The sequence below is a fragment of the Tachysurus fulvidraco genome, chromosome 3 (assembly GCF_022655615.1).
Source record: "Tachysurus fulvidraco isolate hzauxx_2018 chromosome 3, HZAU_PFXX_2.0, whole genome shotgun sequence".
Classification (NCBI taxonomy): Eukaryota; Metazoa; Chordata; class Actinopteri; order Siluriformes; family Bagridae; genus Tachysurus; species Tachysurus fulvidraco.
In genome coordinates, this window is record NC_062520.1 from 25892023 (window position 1) to 25918301 (window position 26279).

The window sequence follows — 26279 nt, forward strand, 5'->3', positions numbered from 1 at the left end:
TACGGACAATTTTTCAGAGATGCCAATCAACCTACCATGCATGTCTTTGGACCGGGGGAGGAAACCGGAGTACCCGGAGGAAACCCCCAAGGCACGGGGAGAACATGCGTGTCGTAGTCAATTAAAAAAAAAAAAACATGCAAAATTCTAGCTACAGTTTGATTAGATTTGATCTGCAGATATCTGTTAGATGTAGCACTTATATTTATCATTGTAGCTGCTTTTAAATCTGTTGCACTTGCCCCCCAACGTGGTTATTTCTTCTTCAGACCGAGTCACGGTATTTTTGCAATACTTATTTTTGCAAATTTCTCCGAAGCGCACAAAGACTCCTCGCAGCTTATTTTAATGGACATGAGGATACAGTAACTTGCTTCGCTTGTTGTCATGGCGATGAAATAACCCCCGATGTTAACCGCCTTTGTTGCAGACCGGCAGAGTTGTGATCCTGGAACGGAGATTTCTTTAGTGCTGAAAATGCACAGAACGGTTCAAAATTAGGCAGCGCTGTTGTGGGGAAAAAGGGAATTAGAGGTGATTTCAGCATCACTGGATTCTCTCCAACAAATAAAGTGTGTGTCTGTGCATCTAAATATACAGTATAGCTCGAACTTAAGCTTCATTAGGTGCATAGTGTAGCGTGCATGTTCCTGTACAACACAGAGAGAGCTGGGGCAGTAAGTAAACAAGTGTTTAACTTTAACACACACACACACACACACACACACACACACACACACACACACACACACACACACAGTGATTGGCAGGTGTCAACACCACCTGGAGCAGCAGTATTGACTTGGCATTGCACCAGCAGTCACAAGAGAAACCCTGATAGATAGAGAGCACGGGAAAGGGAAATAGGGACAGAGGGGCGAGGGGCAAGTGAAAGAGGTGTCACATAGAGAGCAAAGAAATGAAAGAGAGCCAGATGGAGGGATGCTGACAGAGAGAGACAAAAAAAAAAGGTGGTGCATGAGAATGGCACTGGAAGGAAAGAATATGTTCAAGGACAGAAAGGAGGAGTCGAACGAGATGCCTCGTTCAACAGTGTATATTTGATCAGCGAAAGACGGGTGACCGCCAAATAAAATATTTATCATTCATACACAAGACACACACATTCAAACACATCCTGTGTCTCTACCCGTCGTTCGGTCGTGTTTCCACACACACATCACGCAAAGAAGGTAAGATGAGACTTGTGGGAGAGGACAGAGGACATGGAGGTTAATGCAAACACATGCATCAGGCTAGACAGACTGTGGCACACACACACCTCTTCATCCGTATTACATTTCCCTGAGCTGGTATCCTGGACACACACACACACACACTCTGTAGGTTTGATGTGGTCAGGATAATAATGACTCTGTATTGAGATACTTAAAAAAAATGTTGCTTTGATTATATAATTGTATGTGTATGCGTGAGGAACTACTAATCCTTTCAGAAATGTTTGTTATATACTGGTGTATTTCAGGTCATTAGAGTAACGTAGGTTATAGAGCTACATGTTTGCCTGCAGTAATTCCACAATATATTTTTATTTTTACTACTTTGTAAGTCCTTGAGAAAAATAAATATCTATATTTCTACATGCATACTGTAAGCACATGCTGCTTCCTGATTGGTCAGCATTTGTTAATAGTTATGAGCCTGTATGCTACTCTGGCTCAAAGGTGGAAAGATTTTAACCAAAGCTTCAGGGGTGTGTGTGTGTGTGTGTGTGTGTGTGTGTGTGTGTGTGTGTGTGTGTGTGTGTGTGTGTGAGAGAGAGATTGCGCCCTGAGCTGGACTGGCTTTTTGCCTTGTGCACTAATGCCTTGGGATAGATGACAGACTGTAGGTATCATGCATCCCTATGTAGGATAATCACTATATAGATAGATAGGTGGATGGATTGAGTAAATATTCAACAGACAATAATAACACAAAAAAGACCTCTAGCTACTGTACATGTTGCAAATTGACGTGTCATTTTTGATGAGTCGTTTGTTTTATCTGTGTATTACGTTATTCGACTAGGTCTCAGAGACTTTGACCCAGCCGTGGTATTTGTGTCTGACCTGTTACTATGAGGGACTTTCACACACAACCATATCTTAGGTTTACATAGAATCAAACAGAAGTGAGTGGTATTTGTACAACAGACATAGTCACAAAGCAGCTTTACAGAATATAAGAAATATAGTACAAAAAGTTTACAATTTAATATTAGACTTAAATTTACATTTTGTTTGTATTAATCCCAAATGATCAAGCAAGGAAAAACTTCCTGAGACGTTAGAAGGAAGGCACCTTCAAATCCCTTATCTCAAAAGAAAGGGAACAATCCTCATTTGGGGGATGAAATAAGCAAATAAACACTTTATACAAACATGCTGAGCAGAAAAGCATTTCAAAACCCAGCACAAACCACATCAAGTCCACATCATAGGGGGTTTTTACACCTGGTCACTTCATGCGTTTTCTGTGATCGGATAGCTATCCGATTGTAAAAAAGACCAGGTCTAAATGCCCTCCGAAATGAGGGATATAAATCCGATCGTTCAAACCACTTCAGGAGGTGGTCTGGGACGCATTTCAGATGAAACTGGACAGGTGTAAATGAATGTGGTTGTTCAAGCCACATACGTCAGCGCTATACTCCTCCCAATTTTGGGCGGGAGTAGAAAGATCGGATCGATATCCGATTCGCCGAGACGCATTTTTGTGGCCTAATGTAAATGGAACAGTTTTAACAAATCAGATAGCTATCGGATCAGAGAAAACACACGAAGTGACCAGGTGTATAAAGCCCCATAGTCAGAGAGGAACAGGACTCTCATTGTACAGACTCACAGAAACTAGATTGTATAATTTGGCTGTATAAATTGTATAATTGCATGAAGGAGCAGTTCCTATTAAATTGGCCTGTTGGTATATATCGTGGGCTAGTAACTGGACACATCAGCCCTGAGGTTACAACCTCACTGGCTGCTTGTACCTCTGTGTACACACTTCTGTGCCGATTTTTTGCCATCATAACAAGAAATATGAGCTTTTCATAGCAAAGCTTTTATTGACGAGTCATATCCGTAAAAACGTTTTGTACTTTTTAGTCATTTTTAAAAAAAAATATTTTATTAATAGCTGTCTTGCAATCTATACACATTATACAAAACTGCATCCAGAATTCGACATCACGCGTCCTCGTCTGGCCCGAGCTACATATATCTAACGTTCTCCTGCAGTGTGTACACTGTGAGCTGAATTGTGTAGATTGTAGCACACACACAGCATATGCATGTAATTTGGCTTTTACGTTATAATGATTCGTCTGCAAACTATTTTAGCACCAATAAGCAAATGTGCAGTCGTTGCAAAGCGAGGCCATCTGTGGTCTCATTGGAGGAAGAAAGTCGATGGACGGTCGAAGGTGTGTGTGTGTGTTTGGTGTGTGTGTGTGTATGTGTGTGTGTGTGGGTGGGTCGCAGAGAAAGCCCTCTGAGTACGAGCACTTTAGACCATTACACTGCTCCAATCTTCCCCCCTCGTAACCGCTTTATTGATTCTCTATAAGAGCCTCCGAACTAGCAATATCCAGGGTTGTAAACATACTCCATGCTCTGTGTGCATGTGTGTGTGTGTGTGTGTGTGTGTGTGTGTGTGTGTGTGTGTGTGTGTGTGTGTATACTAGCGTCTGGTCATAATTTCTACAAAGGTTAAAGGTTAACACGCAAGAGAGTGTTGAGTCTACAGTTCGATAAACAAACTCGTAGGTACACAGTAAAGCAGAAGTGACTCAAAGGGAGAAGGTGTTTTTCTCTTTGTTGCTTCTCTGTTGGCTTTAATTGTTTACGCTCTGACTTTCCACTCTTCTCTTTTGTCTCTCTCATATTTTTCTCCACATTTTTCATCTTCCCTACATGTCCTTTATTCCATTTCTAATGTGAGAATAACAGCAATGAGAATCATACCGAGCGGTGGTACACGTTGTATTATACTGTACACGGCTCAGCCATTACACTAAATCCACCTGTCTAACATTGTTTAGGTCTCCCTTGTGCCATCAAAACATCTCTGAATCTTAATGACATGAACTCCACAAGACCTCTGAAGGTGTGCTGTGGTATCTGGTACCAAGACATTAGCAGCAGATCCTTTAAGTCCTTTAAGCTGTGAGGTGGGGCATCCATGGATCAGACAAGTTTGTCCAGCACATCCCACAGATCCTCGATTAGATTGAGATCAGGGGAATTTGAAGGCCAGTCAACACCTTGAGATCTTGACCATTTACCAGTTGTCCTTCCTGGGACTTCGTTTCTAGGTTCTAACCACTATATAGCAGGAATACCCCACAAGGCTTGTTGTTTTGGAGACGCTCTGACTCACAATGACTAACCATCACAATTTGGCACTTATCAGTCAGTCAGATCTGCTTGCCCATTTTTTCTGCTTCTAACACATCAACATTGGGAGCTGATTGTTTATCTGCCACCAAATATACCGTATCTCACCCCATGATCAGTGTTGGGCAGTAAGGCTTTAGCCTACAGCCTATCCTGTTTACAGCAGCAACGCATTGTAGGATCGGTGGATGCCAACCACTGTAAACACGAAGACGCCGCACTGTGGGCGTGTTTCCGTTTATTCATGTATGTGCGGCAGTAATGGCGAGTCAAGACGAGAGCAAGACGGGTTCATCTAAGTGGAAATATGCTCATTATTTCTTTAAAAAAAGTAACTAAAGAGTTACTTTTAACAGTAATGTGATACTTTATGGTGAAAGTAATCAACAAAGTAATTGAGCTACTTTTTGAATGAAGTAACTAGTAACTGTAACTAGTTACTATTTCTTAGTAACTAGCACAACACTGCCCATGACAGAGGCCACTGTAACAAGATAATTAATGCTATTCACTTCACCTGCCAGTGATATTAGTGTCATGGCTGATCGGTGTATAATTCCATGTTATATTGTGCTATAATTTATGTCATACATGTTTTTTTTCTTTTGCATAACATAAGGGCAACCTAGGTATTATATATTATATTATATTTATTTTATATTATATTATATAGGTTCTAGGTCCCTATCCATATGGGTTAATTTAGTCTAGATGGGGTTTTTATTTTCTTCCTTTAAATAATTGTGAATGCCTCCTTTATAAAATCACTGAAAAAAACAACAAAAAAGGTTGCTGAAAAATATCATTTTCCATTTCCAAAATATAACACTAATTAGTGGGAAAGTCATTAGATTCTCTTGAAATTCTAGACTTCCTCAGCTGTATCGCTCGAGTTCATAACCAGTCTGAACCAGATGCCATGTGAAATCTTCTAGGAAAACATTCTGTTCTGAGTAAGCTAGGGAATCTTGCAAGCCAACACTGGGTATGTCTCAATCAGCTCCATAGGTCATGAGTCAGCATATCATGTACATGTTGGGGCAACGGTTGGGACTCAGTACACATCGGGTCACATTGTACACACTGATGACTCAATTTCCTCATCAGGCAAATATTTATTCGTTATTTTAATCATGTTTCTGGTTCTTCAAGTCGCATGTAACGTCAAGCAGGATTTTAGACTAGCTAGTGGATTTTTGTAAATTAGTAAACACTTGAAAGTCATTATACGCAAACAAATAACGAATGCAGAATGTCTAATTAAGTTAGAAATTCACTAAAGCTAATGTAAATAATCATTTGAGAGCCACAGCAACAATAACAAACTACTTACATTTGTAGATGATGTTGGCTGAGTTTTGGTTCGGAAATTACGACGTCATTTCCAACAAGGGAACGTAGAGAGCATCGGTGCTCCCTGGTGTCAGTGGTGCATTGTGGGATTGTTTCGGGAGCTGGAAAGATTTAGCGATTGAGAGATAGACAGCACTTTAAATGGCCGATTTACCGATCGGTTCCCTGACTAACTAGCGAGCTGTCTGAGACACATCCAATGTCTTCCCTAATTAAAGGAAGTGTTGTTTATATTGTAGAGGAGGAAAACTAGCCAGCTAACAATACTTTATCGGATTCACTTCAACTTGTGGGATTGGTACATTTCAGAAAGATCCAACAAGTTGATTCGCTGTGAAGGATTGTGAATGATTCGCTGTTGATTCCTGTTTTACACAATACATTACAATACCTCATGTAACTGCTGCGATAATTCTAGGGTTCATTCCAGTATTTCTGTACACGTAGTATTGATTGGACATACAGTATTTACACTCTGTGCTGTTTTTGTGTATTGTCTTGTATTTTTTGTTTGCACTGTCTTCTGTCCTGCACTGTCTTGTTTGTCTTGTCCTGCACTGTTTGCACCAGGTTGCACAGATCCACTTTATGTATCTAGGACTAACTTATTAAGCCCTTAGCCCTGTCTTTGTTTTATGTAACACCTGTAGATCCTGGAGAAACGTTGTCTCGTTTCACTGTGTACTGTGTGCAACAGCTTTATATGGTTGAAATGACAATAAAAGCTTCTTGACTTGACTTGACTTGAATGATTACTATGAAGATGAGACGCTCTCTCTGTGCTGCTGCGAGTCAAAATGGAGCCCTTTAGGCAGCATTTTATTACAATTCCCACGTGAGTTGCTTTAAATAACACTGGAATTAATGTATAAATTAATATTTTTTGTTAATTAAATTGTTATTTTCGGAGACCCCAGCAGAGATACGCTGTTTTTTGCACAGCGTGTGGTCTGCGTGGGCTGTTCAGAGTACCAGCTTTATAAATAAAAGCATTTCTTTTGTGTATTTTGGGCCGGTTTGACAGAACTATGGAATGCATTTGGTTTTCTTTTGGAGGTCAGAAGAATGAGGCAAAATACCGTACCTCTTTGCACAAATATGAACATTATCTGTTCATTCCCAATAATGTATATATATATATAGCTACTGTACATCTCTAGTGTATACTGACACACACCTGATTTCCTTTACCTCTTCTTCTTCATCCCCTTGCTCCTCTATTCGTTCCTCAACCATCCCAATGAAACACACAAACATCTTGTTGGTGAAAACTAATTCTCAACACAAAACAGTTTTTTTTTTTGTGCCAACACTTGAAAAATGGAATATACAGCTCAACCTTTCTCTTTCGAATTCATTTGTTGTGTGGTGGTCCTTAGAGCTCTAGATAATTGGTGCAACTAAATAAGTTGCCAGCTAAACAGGAAGAGAAAATGATAAGCAAAAAAAGGAGGGGGAGAAAACGAATCGCTAGGCAGAAAACATACGGTGAAGCTAACGAAGTGCTAGCTATTTATATTTATTTGTTTTCTCTCTCACTTCTTTGTTGATAGGAGTTATTAGTTGCCAGTGCTTGTACTTCAGATTGCGACCATCAAAACGTCGACTAATACGTCCGTTTAAGAGGTCTAAGAGGTACGTCTAAGAGGTCCGTTTCTCAGAGACGGTACCAAGCTCATTTTGAAACCGTGGGAGAAAACGAACAATAGTAATAAAAATGGAAGTAATGAAAGTCGTTTCCTTGCTATCGTCAAACACATAAACAACACGAGGCAATAACTCGCACACAGTGCCTGCCTTTACTGCTCAGTAGGGTGCTGTGTTCTCTACACACACGAGTGAGCATCACAGAGGCAAGACAATGAAGAAGAGAAAACAGATTACATCCTCAGAGCCGCTCCAAAACAGAAAGAACCGAAGACAAATTGCTGGAGGGTGCCGATACTTCAGCCACGACTCTGCCATGAAGACGGAAAACGTCGAAGAAAGATTTCATATTTATCTATCAGTTGACAAATTATTTTTCTTTGCATTATCCATTCTGTATTTGGACTAGTAAAACGAGTCCGAGTGGACGGTCAAACTTCCTGGTCAGAGAAGAAAAATTCTTCTGCATAATAAAATCATAACGCAATATTTAATTTCTCCTCCAAATTAACTCAAAGTTGATTTTTAAAAAATGGTGGATTTATATAATTCTTGCTTTTCTACCACTGAATGTTATCAAAGGGTTTGGAGGCTCAGCAGTGGCCTTATTAATATTTATACAGTCCATTGAGCTGCCTCTGCTTCTTCAGACAATTCGAAACGCTTTACTTTCAGGTAGCATGCTCGGCTTCTTGCTTTTTAAATCAGCAACATCTTACTGTCTCTTCTATCATTGCAAAACAAACCAGCAGAATACACAAAAGAGGTAAGTGTCAGAAAGTTTATCTGGCAGAATATCTCCCGATTAATTAACACTCTAATAATTAACATGTGCTGTGCTTTTATTGGTTGGGGAAATGTCACAGCTGTGTTGTGTACAGGAAGCAGCATTGTCAGGTTTGGGGTGGGTTTGTACTGGCAAGATAAAGCCAGTCTCATTGTGAAGGTATCATAAGGGCCACTGTTTTCTACCTTATTCTGGACAGATTGAAAACATGATTGAAAAAGCTTGTGAGCAGAGACAGCTCCATATTTCTGTTCATCGGACCTGAGATGTTGGAAAGGTCTAAGAGGACAGACCTGTCATGCACAGGATACACAGGGTCGGTTGGCTTGCAGCATTGGCTACTGGCGAACGACCAAACTGAGCGACAATAAGGTAGCCTAGTGGTTAAGGTGTTGGACTACTGATCGGAAGGTCATGAGTTAAAATCCCAGGTCCACCAAGCTGCCGCTGCTGGGCCCGTGAGCAAGACCCATAACCCTCTATTGCTCACTTGTATAAAATGAAATAAAAATGTAAGTCACTCTGGATAAGGGTGTCTGCTAAATGTAAATGTACAATCGAGAAAGTTGAGTGTCAGATAACCTTGAAAAAATGATGAGAAATCCTGTGTTTTCTTTTCTGTGGATGAATTTCAATTAGCATTTTATTATGGTGAACATGCTCCTCGTGTTACTGATTGCATTTACACCCAAATATTTAGAGTAAATACAGGGAAAAGGAAGTTGGGATTTGACTTTAAAGGTTTTGACAAGTAGGAGGGACAAATGAAAAAAACATCATATAACAAAAATTAACAGGTATAAAACTTGAGTGTGGGTAAAGCAAAAATTAATGATTGGAACACTGATTAGAAGGTTGTGACTTCAAACCCCAGGGCCATCAAACTTCCTTTAAGCATCTGGGCTCTTAACCCTCAACTGCTTAGTTTTATAAATGGGATAAATGTAAGTCTCTCTGCATAGGGAATCTGCCAAATGCCAGAAATTTAACTCTAAACTGGGCCAGTCTAGGATTTCTATAAAGAGAAATTTCTGTTAGAGAGGAGTTGGTAGACAACAAGCTGAAGTTAAAGACTTAGTGAAGAAATTAATCTATTTAATTTATTTATTTAGTTTTTAAAAAGTACATTTGGCTGATTCCTCTATCAATAGCGACTTATGCAAATCTGAGCAGTTGGGGGTTGAAGGCCTTGTCCAGGGGCAGCAGCTTGGTGGTAGTGGGATTTGGGCAAATGACCTTCTTTCTGATCTGTAGGCCAATGTTCCAAAAACACAGAGCTACCAGATCCCAACCCCACAACTCTGAGCCAGGAGAAATTTACCATTTGGTTGCCTAAAGAGAGAAGGGTCTTGTTGCAAGTCTTCCTTCCTAGTACCCTGAGGGATGGTGGTTCAAATCAAGCTGTGTTTTTGGCTGTATTTTGGAATGTGGTGCAGAATGTTTGTGATACAGCCAGCTAGAAGTAGTCAGTGATTGGAACACAGGAAGGTGGTGGCATGTGATAAGATTTTTTTGGGAGATTTGGAGCAGGGTGGGTTGGCACTCAGAGGAATACCTGCCAGGAGCAAGTGTCAGTAGTCCAGACTATAGATGACAAGGGACTGAACAAGGACCTCGGTGGCCTCTGTGGAGAGAATCGACCAGATCCTTGGATATTGCAAAGGAGAAACCTAAACAACCGTGTCCAATTCACACTATGAGGAAAGAACAGTAGCTGCTTGCCCAAAATCACCCTGGGATTTGCGAGACGCTGTGATCTGAGAGTTCCCCATGGAGATGGCAACAGGAATGCGACTCCAGGGAATACACAGCAACTCTGTGTTGCTGCGATTAAGTTTCAGTTGATGAGCTGCTTTGCAGGAGGAGAGGTCTGCCAGCTATGCTGAGACGAGTGCAGAAACGTGTCTGACGAAGAAAAGGAGAGGCGGACAAGAGTGTCATCAGCATAGCACTGGTCTGAAAGATGCAACCTTGATGAACGAACAGGTATAGAATTAGATTAGATGAGGCACCAGCATGGATCAGGTGTAGATCCCCTCATGTTACTTGATACAACAGTCCATCCTGGTAGAAAGCAATGCTAGGACATGAATTCTAAGGTAAGACAAGACAAGACAAGACTTTATTAATCCCAAAGGAAATTCTTTAAAGTATTTAAGGGATGAAAGGTGAAATTCTGTTGAGTGGTTGACCGTCTCGATGGCTGCTCAGAGGTCAGGAAGGATTAGAATTGATGACTTTGGCTGATACAAGGGTCATTTATGTGAAGTGTGCCATGGAGCACACTAAATTACTTCGCCATGCCTGTCTGGTAGGAAAGCAAATCAGACTATCATGATAATTTTGTTGTCACACGTCTGCCCTGTCACTACCTGTTCAGGTTGTTGGCATGCAAGCAAATTTATCTTGAGTACATAAACAGGATACGAATGACTTAGCAATGGAAACAGAGAATCACGGATTTGTCAACATACCTTGTTTTGGCGTACCTATTACTTTACTGCTACATAGTACGTGTCTTTCTCAGGTGTAGTGGAATAGCAGCAGTAACCACAGTTTTAATATATATATATAAAGCACATGGAGTCTAACAACTAAACGAGAGAGAGTGAGATGGGTTGGTTTAGTGCAAAAGGGTAATATGAGCATTAGTTTCATGTTGTTCACTACACACACACACACACACACACAGAGAGAGAGAGAGAGAGAGAGAGAGAGAGAGAGAGAGAGAGAGAGAGAGAGAGAGAGAATTGGTGATATCAAATTGTCTGTGGCAATTGGACTTTGGAGCAAGTTGAAGATGGGTTGAGGTGTGTGTGATACAAAAACACAACACACATATGTGCACATGCACACTTTAAAACTAGCATCAGTGTTCTTCAGAGGTGAGCACCTCTCCCAACAGACATATTGATTTTTGTACAGATTTAAACCTTGCACACACACACACACACACACACACACACACACACACACACACACACACACACACACACACACACACACACACACACACACACACACACAGAAACACACACCAAAGCCATGACTACTCAATCCATCTCAGTTCCACCTTTTCACACCATGTTTAAATGAACTGTACACCCCTTTATACCACACCCAAACACACACACACACACACACACACACACACACACACACACACACACACACACACACACACACACACACACACACACACACACATGCACACATTCTCTCTCCAGTGTTCTAATTTACCAAAGAGAACCTCTACTTATTTCACGTGTGGCGTCATCTGTATATAATAAATAAGCTCCCTATAGCGCAGATGAAAATTGACTTAGAAGTCTTCAGAAGTCTTCCTTCTCCATCTTAAAAACAAAACGGCATGATATTGTGTGTGTGTGTGTGTGTGTGTGTGTGTGTGTGTGTGTGTGTGTGTGTGTGTGTGTATGTGTGTTACCAAAGCAGATGCTCTCTTTTAATTAAATAGAGAGCTGGGGTTAATTAAGAAGAAGGGAGAGAAAATAAGGGCAACAAGGGAAGACAAGAGTGCTGCTTGCCTGTAATGCTGATTGCTGATTCAGCTCACTTTCTCTCTCTCTCCTACTATATGTAATGTGTGTACCTTTCTCTCTCTCTCTCTCTCTCTCTCTCTCTCTCTCTCTCTCTCTCTCTCTCTCTCTCTCTCTCTCTCTCTGATAGTAACTGCAGTGAAGGTCACTAATAAATGTAGAGGTTGGTAGCATGAAAGTGTTTGAGAAACAGGATGTTTCAGATAGAGCCTCTTCATCAGCTGTGCAGAGAAAGTGCTTCTCAAGCTGAAAATTACAACCGCTAAATATACAAGCTCTCATCACGTGTTTTTTGGCAAGCTCTCTTCAGGTATTGCCGCATTGCTGCTCTTTATAGTATCTCCTACAGGACTAACTTTGGGAACTACAACAGAATTTTCTCAACTTCTGCCTCAGTACAGTTTATTATATACACCAGCTTCGTGGCTTTGAGTCCTCAGAGATTATTCCCAGCAAACACTCCTATTCGGATGGTGTGAATACATTCGAAAAAATGCTGAGTTATATGTAACCCAGTTTTAGTCACTTCTGTAACTCAGCGCTGGATCAAGATACAACAGGACACACTTTGGGATCACGTTTAAAAGGTAAAAGGTTTGTGTAAAAGCCAGTGTGCTGGGTTGTGGTTACATGCTGGGAAGTATTATGGACATCTTCAATCAGTATATACAAATGAATTATTTTAAGTTTGATATAAAATAAGTCGGGGGCACGGTGGCTTAGTGGTTAGCACGTTCGGCTCACACCTCCAGGGTTGGGGGTTCAATTCCCGCTTCCGCCTTGTGTGTGTGGAGTTTGCATGTTCTCCTCGTGCCTCGGGGGTTTCCTCCGGGTACTCCGGTTTCCTCCCCCGGTCCAAAGACATGCATGGTAGGTTGATTGGCATCTCTGGAAAATTTCCCGTAGTGTGTGAGTTTGTGAGTGAATGAGATTGTGTATGTTCCCTGCGATGGGTTGCTACTCCGTCCAGGGTGTATCCTGCCTCGATGCCCGATGACGCCTGAGATAGGCACAGGCTCCCGGTGACCCGTTCGGATAAGCGGTAGAAAATGAATGAATGAATGAATGAATGAATGATATAAAATAAGTCTGGCTTTCAGTGTAAGGGGGTGGGTGGTGGGGTGTTTAAGAAAATATTGCCCCTACCTGTCTAAGTGTCTACTTTCCTATAAGCCATTAAGCACCACTGTGAAGTGTGACATGAAAAAGAAATTCAATGCTGAAACTGGACACATCAAAACAAAGAAACCATCTATCCCTCTCTCTCTTTCACCAAAACTAGCAAAAAAAAGTGTCTTTTTTTATACTATTTTTGTTGTCGGCATATTTGCTATGCCACAAAAACGTTTTATTTCAACGAAGAAAATTTTTTGCATTACATGCACGATACTGTTAAATAACGAATGAATATATATAATATATTTCTGTGAATAGAAACATATATATATATATATAGTAGAGCCTTTTTCGGTCATGAAAAAACATCTAAAAGCCATTTCAGCAATGATGCGGCATGTCCTGATACTGTAGGTAAAACGCTCCTCGCTCTATGTGACCCCTGTGCTATCCCTGTGCTATCATGAGACTGACACAACATCTGAGGGTAAACATGTCAGGATGATGATGTAGTTAGGTGAGAGGTGTAATTGCAGACCGTCTCCTCTGCGAAGGCAGGGTTAAAGCCGACAGCCGAGTGCTAGAGTTAGCTACATTTGACTTCTCAACTACTTCAGCAGTCTCAGCAGTAAGCTTATCGGTGTCTGTTTAGCAAGTTTTAGGTTTTATTGTCGAGATTCTCTCTTGTCTAATATTCGTTTACCTCCGTTCCATGTTTTTAACTGGCTAACGTTTGTTGATGGACACACAGTGTGCATGGGGAAAAAAAACCAAGCATTTTTACACCTATAAAATTAAGCAATCTGCTACACTGGGAATGGAGCACCATCACAAATAATATCTGATGAGGCAGATGGAGCAGGACTGAAGATTTTTACTTGGCAAAGTCATAGACATGTACAAAAACTCTGTTTCTCTCTTTTTATCCCTGCAGTTAAAGGTAGGGTCTCTGATTTTTGAGAAATGCTTCAGAAAACTGAGTTGGACCGATAATAAACAAAAATCAAAACAAAAACCAAAACAAATGTGTAACCAATGAGCAGAAAGGGGCGGGGCTTGCCAATATGCGGCAGAGAGAGTTTTCAGTGCGCATGTGTGACATTAGCAGAAAGCGGTTTTAACATTGACATGGAGGATAAAAACAGAAAGAAATCGAAGAAAGGCTTACAATAAGGCAAGAAGTAGAACGTGTTAATATAGGATCAGCTTTCCAGCGTTGGAGAGAACTGAAGGAGCAGGAAGTTGGCCACATATTCACAGATTCGTGTTTCCCGAGTCAATAACTCCTGAGCTAAACGCTGTTACTACACAAATAACACCTCTTTTCTATCCTAGTAATGTAGAGAGGCAGCTACAACCACGTTTTGTGTAGTAACAGCATTTAGCTCAGGAGTTATTGACTCGGGAAATTCAACTTTACTTAACTGTTTTCCTTCTCGATAGGTGAGTAACGTTGGTTTTGCTTTGTTTCACAGAAATCATATTGTTCTTCCCTTCAGCTATGATAAAGACACATTTCTTTCCATTAGTTGCCTGGGTTACGTATGTATGTGTGGGCGGAGCTATCAATACAGGGGTGGGACCCATTTGGGTTAGGGGCGTGTTTGTTTTGGTGATTTCAAATGTCGACATTGTCTTTCAAAAATCGGAGACCCTGCCTTTAATTCTAAAGCGCATCCAGGATATTTATATCTGAAATAATCTTTTTTTCTCTTATTTAATGTTACAATATTTTCATTGTTACTTAACACATTGCTGTTCTCTGGTATGTGTATTGTTTCATATGCTAATCACCAGAATGAAGCATGGTGTTGGGAGCATCATATTGTGGTGGACGGCCTCTAACAACTAATTTAGGGTTTTCCAGCAAAGGGAATGAATATTTTTTCAGTCCCAACTTTTTAATGTAATTTCAGAATGATCTGGAAATGTTATTGATTCCCCCTCTTAAATAGCACAGTATTTTTAATATATTCGTGACAGAAAATCCGATTAAATGCATTTTATTTTCAAGATAGAGATGAATATGCCACGTCGAAAGCCATGTATATGAGAAAAATGTTTACATATAGAGACACAGCTCCTTAACCCTTGTATGGTGTATGTATTTTTGTTAGCCAGTGTTCGTGGGTCTGGTGGACATGCTGCAGATTTTGGGTTTTTAATTCAACACAATAAGGGCACGGTGGCTTAGTGGTTAGCATGTTCGCTTGACACCTCCAGGGTTGGAGGTTCGATTCCCGCCTCCACCTTGTGTGTGTGGAGTTTGCATGTTCTCCTCGTGCCTCGGGTTTCCTCCGGGTACTCCGGTTTCCTCCCCCGGTCCAAAGACATGCATGGTAGGTTGATTGGCATCTCTGGAAAATTGTCTGTAGTGTGTGAGTGAATGAGAGTGTGTGTGTGCCCTGCGATGGGTTGGCACTCCGTCCAGGGTGTATCCTGCCTCGATGCCTGATGACGCCCGAGATAGACACAGGCTCCCCGTGACCCGAGGTAGTTCGGATAAGCGGTAGAAAATGAGTGAATGAATTCAACACAATCAAAAAATTATGCTAAAATACTTTACAGATGTTTACTTCATCCCAATTACAAGCAATATAAACAGCATATATGGCTAGCATTTGCCTTTTACCTTTATTACATCACATTTTTTAATTAAAGTGCTACTCATTTTTTGTTGGTTTTTAATAAAATGTAATAAAAAAAAGTGGAAAAGAATCAACAAATTTACAAGGAAGCAAAGTTTTTCAAAACTATTGATGTTTATGAATATGGGAACCACAGACACGAACAACATTCAAGGGTTAAATACACACAAAAATATTGGATTATGAATTGAGGTATCACACAGCCTCTAGTTACTACCCTCTACTGGGCGTAAACAGAGCAGCATCTCATATTTATACAGTATTATATTCACACACACACACACACACACACACACTATGCTCATTATTCCCACTTGTTAACACAATTGTCTGAGGCTCTGTGGATGATTCCAAAGCCTAAAATACAATTTTTTAAAACAATCAGAACGATTGGCCGAAGACAAAGCTCCTCATCTGGGAACGACGCTCCACACCACAAACACACAATTACACAGAATGAGGATCATTGTAAGGATGTCTTTCCTACACAAATAATTACAATGTGCACAAAGGCAGCGAGAAACGGTGTGGAATAGCGTTTAGATCAACATGAAGGATTTCAGTCTTTTTTTTTTTTTTTTTTTTTTACATTTTTTTAAACCTGGCAGTAAAATTTCTCTTGCAGTAAAGGAAATACATACACTGGCCACTTTATTAGAAACATGTAGCAGCAGCACTCTGTATAAAATGAAGAGGGAACGATAAAAGTAGGTTACATCAAACATCCAAACTGAATGGGATGTTTACTGATGCTAGATACGGTATCTTGAGTATATCAGACACTGCGGAGTTTGCACAGCTTGGCGACGAGCTCTAACACACGTCTTGCTGATGAGAGAGAGAGAGAGAGAGACCATGCTGGACTGGTTTAAAGATGACCACAAAGATGTATCTCAATAACCGCTCTTTAAAACCGCGGTGAGCAGAAAAGCATCTCAGATCACACAACATGCACCTGGAAGCCTGTCAGGTCATCAGAAGACGTTCCTGTACAAAGAGATGCCACTGAACTGAAGGTTTTTGTTTTTTCCCCTAGATACTGATGGAGGTGAAAATCCCCGGAGATCAGCTCTTTCTGAAATATTCACTAATAACCATGCCATGCTAAAAGATCACATTTTCCCTTGTTGTGGTGTCTGATGTGAACATTGACTGAAGCACTTGATATATATCCGCATGACAATGGCTGACGTGATGTGATGGGATGGGATGTAGAGATGTTCTTCAGAAAGCAGACAATGCGTGTATATTTCAGATTCCATCCATAATATGGTGTATTGTCACACACCCGGGTCTTGCAGTACGGGAACGACACATTCTAATCATTCTGATCATAAGATAATGTTACAAATATTAGGAAATCTTATAAATAATAAATAAAAATAAAATACTAAGTAAACTACAGGCTTTTGGTATTAAGGTATGTTATGAGAATAAGCTGTAATACACTGACTGTGTGTGTGTGTGTGTGTGTGTGTGTGTGTGTGTGTGTGTGTGTGTGTGTGTGTGTGTGTGTGTGTGTGTGTGTGTGTGTGTGTGTGTGTGTGTGTGTGTGTGTGTGGTTAATGAAAGGGGATTGTGTGAAATAGCCACAGAGAGACAGGACAGAAATGAGATAAGAGTGAATGATAGATCTGTATGGGAGGTGTGTGTGTGAGAGAGAGAGAGAGAGAGAGAGAGAGAGAGAGAGAGAGAGAATGCTAGAGAGACATAAAGACCACAATTTCGATTTTCATTTAATAATTGAATAATAATGTCCCATAAGATGTGACCTAGAACTGAAATAGAGAGAGAATCTAAACATCTTCATACTGACACCTACTGGTGGAGCGTTGTTATTACAGTCATTCTAACACACGCACACACACACACACACACACACACACACACACACACACACACACACACACACACACACACACACACGGTGTGTATAAATATACATTTGTACACACATACAGTTCATATCTCAGAAAGCCCTGGCAGCTCTCAGACCCGGCTGCAATCTGTGTACGAGCGAGGAGAAGCAGAGGGATAAAGTTATTGATGTTTGGCTCCCTGCTCTGTCTGTCGTTCCTGTGATGGATGAGCACGGAGGAGGAGATGACAGAGGGTGCGTTAAACTCCCGCTCTGGAGATGTACACCGCGCCCTGGTGCCCATAAAAAAACTCCTGTTTGTTCAGCACCTCATTGCCAGCCATCTGAACACCTTATCCTGAAATGATAGCCAGACTATCCAGACGAGATCCAGACACTTCACAGATGGCCAGTAATTCTCTCTCTCTCTGTCTATCTCTCTCTCTCTCTCTCTCTCTCTCTCTCTCTCTCTCTCTCACACACACACACACACACAAGTCATTATGCAAAAACGTCCTTTTCGTCCTCATCTCACCTCAAAGCAACTGGCAGAGAAAAGATGATGGTTAGATGTGTTTTAAACGTGTGTGTGTGTGTGTGTGTGTGTTGGCTGACACTGAGAGTCACACATGTCTGATTTTTGTCTCCTGTCGCACTGCAATAACACACATGAACGACATAAATAGTTAGAAAAGCACTTGGCCACAGTTCAGCCACATTACACCGCTCTAGCCAGAGCGTTAACGCTTGCCTTAACTATAATTCAATCGCGTTTACAATTCAACGCTCGCTGATTCAATTCAACTGCAATTTTGTTTTGGCTGAGAGATTTAATTTGCTTCAATATCAATTTTCACTCTGGAAAACAGAACCCTCTAAACTCAGCTTAACCCTTGCACACCTACGCCGCAGCCTGAGCCCGAGCGAGCCTGCCTTCTCACCTGTCAGGCACAAGACACTGATTCGCTGTGATGCGGCTAACAAATGAAATCAAACACGCCTGCGGTTCGAGCGTAAGATAATAAAAAATGAGAAACGATCGTCTGCGGTGCATCTACAGTACCTGTGCCAAAAATACGTGTCCGGTTCAAGAGTGTCAGGCTCCGGTCCTGGAGGAACAAAACCATACAGAGATTTGTTTCGTTTTTGTTGTGCAACTCACTTCACACTATGGCTTATTAATAATGACAATAACGTGTTACTTTTAACATGTTGCACTTAACTGAAGGTGGAAATGTGTGTGTTCATGTCACCTGGTGTCCCATCCAGAGTGTGATCTCACATGATGAACGAATCAGTGAGTGAACGATATCTCAATATATAATTTGCTACATATTCATTAACACTGAGATATTCCTATGGATCTGTCTTCTGGGAGGCTTTCCGTTAGATTTCGGAGCGTGGCTGTGAAGATTTGTGTTCGTTCCAAATAGAAGAGCATTAGTGAGGTCAGGCAGTGAGAAGTCCTGGTGCACAGTGTATACAGATCTCATACATGGTCGTGTGCTGTATCTCTGACTAGTGAAACTGCCTCGAAGGTGTAGAGGTCACTCGATCGTTTATGTTCAGCGCACGGTTTTCACACAGGCCACGTTTTCTGCTGTCCGAATCTGACTGCGATTGCTCCAGGCTCTCAGCACCATTGGTCTGGTTTCAGACTCATTCGATCCCCTTTGCTTTTGTGTCATCGTGTAAAACGCATAAACTACATCGACTCACCTTATATTTTATATGTTTTCTTGTTTCGTTTGTGTTGTTTCCGATCGATGCCGTTATCTGTCCGCATTCCTCTGAGTTTTGTTTCTATGCTCCTGTTTGTTTTCTTTTCCTCCTATCTGATTAAAGCTCCTCCTCACCTTCACAGTGTTCCCCTGCCTCTAAAGCGTCATGCTCGTCATCAGTTAAAACACACGCGAAGGTTTTCTTTACCTCCCGAACGAGTGCAGACCCGAGTACGAGCTGCATTCACGTTCACGGGACCCGAGGCTACCTACAGTACGACCACCTCCTACAGGTAGCCTCGGGTCCCGTGTGCTTTCTGGTCCACATGACAGCTTTCACATTAGCAATTTTTCATGTGGACCCCATGCTCTGTTTCAGACTAAACCACCAGTTTGAAAGCTCCTTAAGCAATACACCCTTGATCAGGCTTCTCGTACGATAAATCCGGTGGATTAAAAAAAAAAATCACTGTGATATAGTGAGCTATGCACTATATACTATGCACCGATTTTTTTTTTTTTTTCCATGCTGTAACCGGTTGATAGAAGGATGCGGTAAGAATGCACGGTCAGTCTAATGGGATTAAGTTTGTTTAGAGCAATGAGCCATCACTGAAATTAGCCAATGCTTATTCTAACAAAGCACACCATTAGACAAGCAAGGCTGAGTTCTCAATCTAACACTTGGCATTTTAAACGGGTGTGTCTGGGCGTCCCGAGTGTGCGCGTGGGTGTTGGTGCTAGATTAGGACAGATTGCTCGTCTAGCCTGTCTAGCACGAGTAAACATTTTACCCTGGTCGCTTTTGTTATGAAAAATGCGATCGTTTTTCATAAGCGGCGTCGTGAAATCATCGCCGATAGAATCAGAGCGGTCACTAGCGTGATTTGAAGTGATTTTGCAATTAGACGATCGATACAGGCAGACCTGTAGAAATGATGATTGATTCGCCGATTGGGTTTAATGAATGATTACACCTTCAGGCTGTAACGTGCTTGTTTTGTGATTTATGTTGTTTCTTTAATAGAGCAGGGATCGATCATGCAGACGTTTCACGAGCATTAACATAGACCGATTCTTAATTGCATTAGCGCATCTAAATAATTCAGATGCTTTTTTAATGGCGGCTCTGAATCGCCAGGACGGAGCAGAACCTGGCAGGATGCAGGCGTAAGATGTAGGTGTTTATTTGGCAGCGAGACAAGTTTTTTTTCCGCTTTTCTGAGTCAGCGGATAAATCTGAGAAGAACCAGGCAAAGTAAACAGTGTACGTGTGTGTGTGTGTGTGTGTGTGTGTGTGTGTGTGTGTGTGTGTGTGTGTGTGTGTGTTAGAAAGAGTGAGTAAATTCAGCTGTAATCATTTTTCCAGGCCCAGTCTTGCATAAGCCGCACGAACATTATTTAGCCGTCGATATCTTTTCCGACACCACTTTTATTTTTACTTTTAATTTGTATTTGTATCTAATCTTCTATAAATAATCATAAATCTGATGTTTGGCAGCGGGAGTGTGAATAAAAGCCTTTTTTTTATTTTTATTTTTTTACATATTTACCAGTCTATTCCTAACACTTCTATTTCACCTTGTTACTTGCATGTCAGAATGACCTGAGCTGAACAGAAACATGATGATTACCCTGCCTCCTTTGTGTCTCCGTTTCTCTCCAGTCTGCGGAGGGAAGGGTACACGCTGAAGGTGAACGTGAATGATTACCTGGACATCTACTGTCCTCATTACAACGTGAGCCAGCGGGGCGTGGCCGAGCAGTACGTGCTGTACATGGTGAGCTACCGTGGCTACCGCACGTGCGACCCTCAGCTCGGCTTCAAGCGCTGGGAGTGCAACCGTCCGCACGCGCCACACGCGCCCATCAAGTTCTCCGAGAAGTTTCAGCGCTACAGCGCCTTCTCGCTCGGCTACGAATTCCACGTGGGCCACGAGTATTACTACATCTGTGAGTGACAGCGTAGCACAGCATGACACAACACTACAACACACCACCCATCCCATAAGCCTGGGGTAAAAGTACAGGGCCACGGTACCAAATTTGCCAGGGTTTAAAAAAAATGAATAAATAAACAAAACAAAAAAACAGGACAGATTGCGTTACGCCTCAGACGCTTGACCACTCTAATACTCAAGCAGGTACAATAGATTTAATAACATGATGAGATTATTATAATACAAATAGAAGACAATCGACCCTGTTATTTAGAATCATTATAAACTAAAACGTTCTAGCTACAAATCACTGCTACAAAGGAGGACAAATATTTGCCCGTTTTTCAGTTTTTCAGTTTGACGCATTTTTTAATCTAGAAATCGGCTTAATGATCTCGCGTTTGTTTACGAACAATTTAACAAAAAGGAATATTAGCCGAATTTGGCAATATTTTACGATACGATAGCTAAATACTCAGGTGTTCTTTAATTAAATTACCGTTTTTTAAGATAATTGTTGATCTAATTTTCTTCTTCTGCAGACAAACTCAGAGGAATGAGCTACAGTTCAGGTCAATACTGTCATTTCGGCTTAACCCGTCTCTCTGTAGATATATAGATAACGTTGGAATCTTTAAATCATCCACTCTGTGTGGAGTCTTTAAACAAATTAATGAGGAAGAAATTTCGGGGCCTACATTTCGTTCATTTATCCAGTTATATGTAATGCCTTGTCAGACCCCATACTGTGGTTCCATATGTTAAAAAAAAAACAAATAATAGGACAAAAAAAAAAACAGCCTTATAATTAGAAAGAAAGCAAGGAATTAATATCAGATGTGGTCTGAAACGCTAGTTCAATCATAATAATGGGATAAGGGATTTAGCTTGTTATACTTCTTCTAATTTGGTTTAGAATGAATTAGGTCAGCGCAAACAGCAGCTTTGGCCCAAATTGGAAAATTTGTTATTCGTTTCAGCAAATTCGGAGGTACAAATATACTAAAAATGTAAAACCTATGAATGAATTTATTATCTCTTATATTCTAGACAGTTCCGGTACCTGGTGGTCCAGTTGCAGGATCCCACCCTGCTCAAGAATTAAAAAACCTGGACCTTGTTGGCGAGAGGGTTTTTTTAATCCCTGAGCAGGGTGGGATCCTGCAACTGGACCACCTAAACTGTCTAGAATATGAGATAATAAATTCATTCATACGTTTTAAATCTTTAGTATATTTGTACCTCCAGTTTTGCCACTGAGGGGTTTAGCCAAGCCTGGATTAAAAAAAAAAATGGGATGGTTGCATCAGGAAGTGCATCTGGTGTAAAACCTGTGCCAAATCAAATATGTGGATCGGATGATCCGCTGTGGCAACACCAAACAGGGAGCAGTTGAAAGACAACAACATTCTAAACAGTTTATAGAGGGGTTTATAGATGGTTTATAAACTAAGTATACACCTGTATACACCACGAGCATCCGATTATTATTTCAATCAAGATTCCTTCAATAGACTCGGGTGCATTTTCTGCTCGGTTGGAATGAACCCATGCTCTCTGTCCTAAACCCCCACCCCCCCACCACCTGGTCTAGACAGTAGAGAAATTTTCAGTACACACCATCCAGGACAGAAGAAGAGAAGCCCTTAAACATTACCATTCCTGAGGGCTTTCCCATTCAGGAGTCCTCCATCTAAATCTTGCGCTCATGAATTCTTAAGAGTCAAACCTGAGTGAGTAGCCAAACATTTCTGAATAAAAAGAGGATATTGCATCAGTAAGAGCTTGCAGCTCGGGCGGTTCGGGAAAGTATATATATAGAGCAGTCGAAGGCAGAACGTGCGTGAAACCAGAAATCACAGCAGACGAAGCATCTCTGATGGCTATTAAAAGCAAAATAGGCCTCGTTAAATAATAGGGATAAAATCCTTGACTGATCTCTCAGCTCATTAAAAAAAAATGGAAGCAAGCGCTATGAAGTCTAATGAATATTCTTACCAGAAGCTCAGCCATTTTAAGAAACGTTCCACCAGATACTAGGATGTATGGAATTGAACTCTAAAGAAGGAATAAGATAAGATAAGATGAGATAAGATATACCTGTATTCATTCACAGTGGTAGGAAAGAAAGTGCAAATATAAAGTAGAAGCATAATACAAATATATACAATATAGTATACAAAAGAAAAGAAAAGGAGCCAAATATTTGAATAAATATGGTTCAAGTAGATATTTAAAGTCCAGACACTGTGAAGCAACGCAGAGTCCAACTGCTAATGAACAAACCTAGTCTACTCGACATGTTACGGTAGCTAGCTTAGTTACGGACTCGAGCTGCAGGAGAAGGAATGAAGGACAGATCTCTACTCTGATGTCTTGTCCATGTTCACTGGATCAATACAGTTATGCGATTCATCAGAACGAAAGGAGGAAACGTCGCTCACGTCCGTCAAACCCGAAGCCTCGGTGACAGCTGACTCCCAGATTTTACTTCACGATCACACAAACATCTAGAAATAACGGACGATTGTGTATTCGGATCACAACTGTCAAATGTTGGTCTATATCGTTGATGTGTCTGACCACTGATTGGTCCTTATCTGTTTTAGCCACGCCCACTCATCACCATGGCCGCAGCTGCCTGAGACTGAGAGTGTACGTCTGCTGTTCAACAGGTACGGCTCTACGTTTGCACTTCCGTTGCTTCTCCATCCGTCTATTCGTTCCATCGTTGACCTTTTTGATACATCAACCTGTCCGTCCATCCATCTGTTTACCAATCCTTGCTCTTATCCATTCATCCTTAAGACACAATTTCATTGATTTGTCCACCAATCTAATTTTCCTCTCCTCCATCTCTCCTTCCTCCTGTCCATACCTCCACTCATCTCATCTTATCTACCACTCCTTCCGTTCCATTCTTTTCCCACCCATCGCTCATCCTCACCCATTTCCCATCCATCCTTTACCACCCTCACCGTCCATTTCTTTCCCTCACCCATTTCTCATGCATCCTTCCTCGCCTCTATATCACCGTTTATCCATCCATCTACCCAACCACCCATCTATCTTTCTCTTTCCTATCCATCCATCCACTCACTTACAGTATCTTCCTTTTCCTTATTCTTACTTTTTTCCATCCCACCTTTTTTCTGCCCTCCTCTCCAAATCTTCCCGTCCATCCTTCTCTACCACCTTTACATTCCTTCCTTTCTTCCCTATTTCAACCCATTAGCTCTTCTATCCAGCCCTCATTCATGCCCCACCCATCCTTTCTTGCACCTATCGCAACATCATTTACCCATCCACCTTCCATTCTCCCCTTTTTCCGCCCATCGCCTCCAAAACTCACCCGCTTCCCATTCATCTTTCACCACCCATCTGTACTCACTGACTTCTCCACCCATCCTTTCTCCTACCGATCCACCCAATGCTTATCCGTCCATCCGTCATCCAAACACCCACACATACTGCAAGCGCTCTCCATCTGTCCAACCGTCTATTCGTGCATTTACTATCCATCTTTCCAACTTGCATTTGTCCTCACGTTTATATCCATCCACCCACACAGGCATCACTCATACACACTTCCTATCCAATCCATCCATCCATCCTTTCATCAGCCCGTCTACTGTACGAGTGACTGCGTAATCATTTATCTCTCTTACAGGATCAGAAAGTCAAGCAAACTCTTTCTCTCCACTTTTCATGCATCTTTCACAATCACGCCCTGTCTGTCACCAGTGAATGTAGTGCAAGTGAACACTCGAAAGGATCTACAGTACTCCAAGACAACAAGAAATATCTCCATACATTTTTGTTCACATATATATATATTTAATATATGTCCGACACTTCAGAATACACGATGAAGAGCAGGTCTGTGTTTAATGTGACCTGGGATTGTGCGGATGGTGTTTTTTGTCCCATTGTTAGCTTTTAGATGAGCGCACTGACCTTTTACAACACAAATTTCAGACAGCACTTTCTCATCAGCTGTCTTTGGCACTGAATTGACCGTGTCGCACAGCAGACAATTTTTTTTTTTCACAACGTGAGATTTTTGTCTGTGATAGAAAAGCCGGGGCATAAAAATCGTACGACGTAAAGCCGGCTCATGAATCAAAGAATCAAACCCTGCAGTGATACAGTACGTCGCACTATTTTCACTACAGCACCGAATCCGACACACAGAAGAAAAATAGCTCACTTTTCCCCCCTCTTTGTCTCCATTAGTGTTGGTTGGTTGCAATGTGCATCCACTAGACTGCAGCGTACTTCTTGCAATAACTTTTTTTTTCACTGTCAGATCTCATTTTACACACTGATTACAGCTACTCACTCCCTTCCATCCTCTCCCTCTCTCCCCTTCTCTGTCTTTGCAATCGTTCCTGTCCCTGTGTGGTTCAGGTTCGTGTAACTGTTTGTCAGCCCGGAGTGTTATTTTAACCCTTTCCCCTCCCTCGCTCCATGTCTTTGTCTCACCACGTCCTCCTCTTTTCTGCCAGGACTTATGTGCATTAATAGTTTCTCTCCTCTGTGTGCACGCATGTGTGTGTGTGTGTCCTGCTGTGTTATCTTAACCCCTGCTCCCGCTCAGTGTGTCTCTGCATTCTTCTGTCAGGATGAGTCTGGTCTGATTGCTCAGTCAAGCCTGAACACATGAGTTCATATCAGCACACTGCTGCCTGGAGCTCTTCTCTATACCGCATACAAACAGAGACACACACTCACACAAAGTAATATACATACATATGTATAAAACACACACGATAGTATATGCACACATGGGCACACACTATAACACACACGTATGCGAGCGCACACAGACGCACGCACACTAATGGTTTTGAAATTTACCAAAACCATTATCCATCGTGATATGTGTAGCAGAATCTGTGTGTGTGTATGTGTGTGTGTGTGTGTGTGTGTGTGTGTGTGTGTGTGTGTGTGTGTCAGAGAGAGAGAGAGATTTTATTTTTGTACTTTTTCCTCTTTACCAGCAGCAGATACAGAGGATGAAGCACAGCCTACAGAGCCAGATTACACTCTAAGACCTAACATGAAAATGGATGACCCCGGTGAGTTCACTCACACACACACACACACACACACACACACACACACACACACACACACACACACACACACACACACACAAATGACTAACCTGCACACACATGTAGGCTGACTCACATGCACACACATACATGAGAGCCATTAATAACTCATGCACACAAACTTTTCACTAGATC

General features: G+C 41.4%; 1 protein-coding gene across 1 annotated transcript in view; it reads left to right on the plus strand.

The window, feature by feature from the left end:
- Positions 1–26279, plus strand: part of efna3b (ephrin-A3b) — an 81509-nt gene that overhangs the window by 33655 nt on the left and 21575 nt on the right. Inside the window, exons 3-5 of the mRNA XM_047811501.1 lie at positions 20751–21037; positions 23634–23699; positions 26031–26105. Of these exons, the coding sequence (XP_047667457.1) occupies positions 20751–21037; positions 23634–23699; positions 26031–26105 (428 nt within the window). The remainder of the gene's footprint in view (positions 1–20750; positions 21038–23633; positions 23700–26030; positions 26106–26279) is intronic.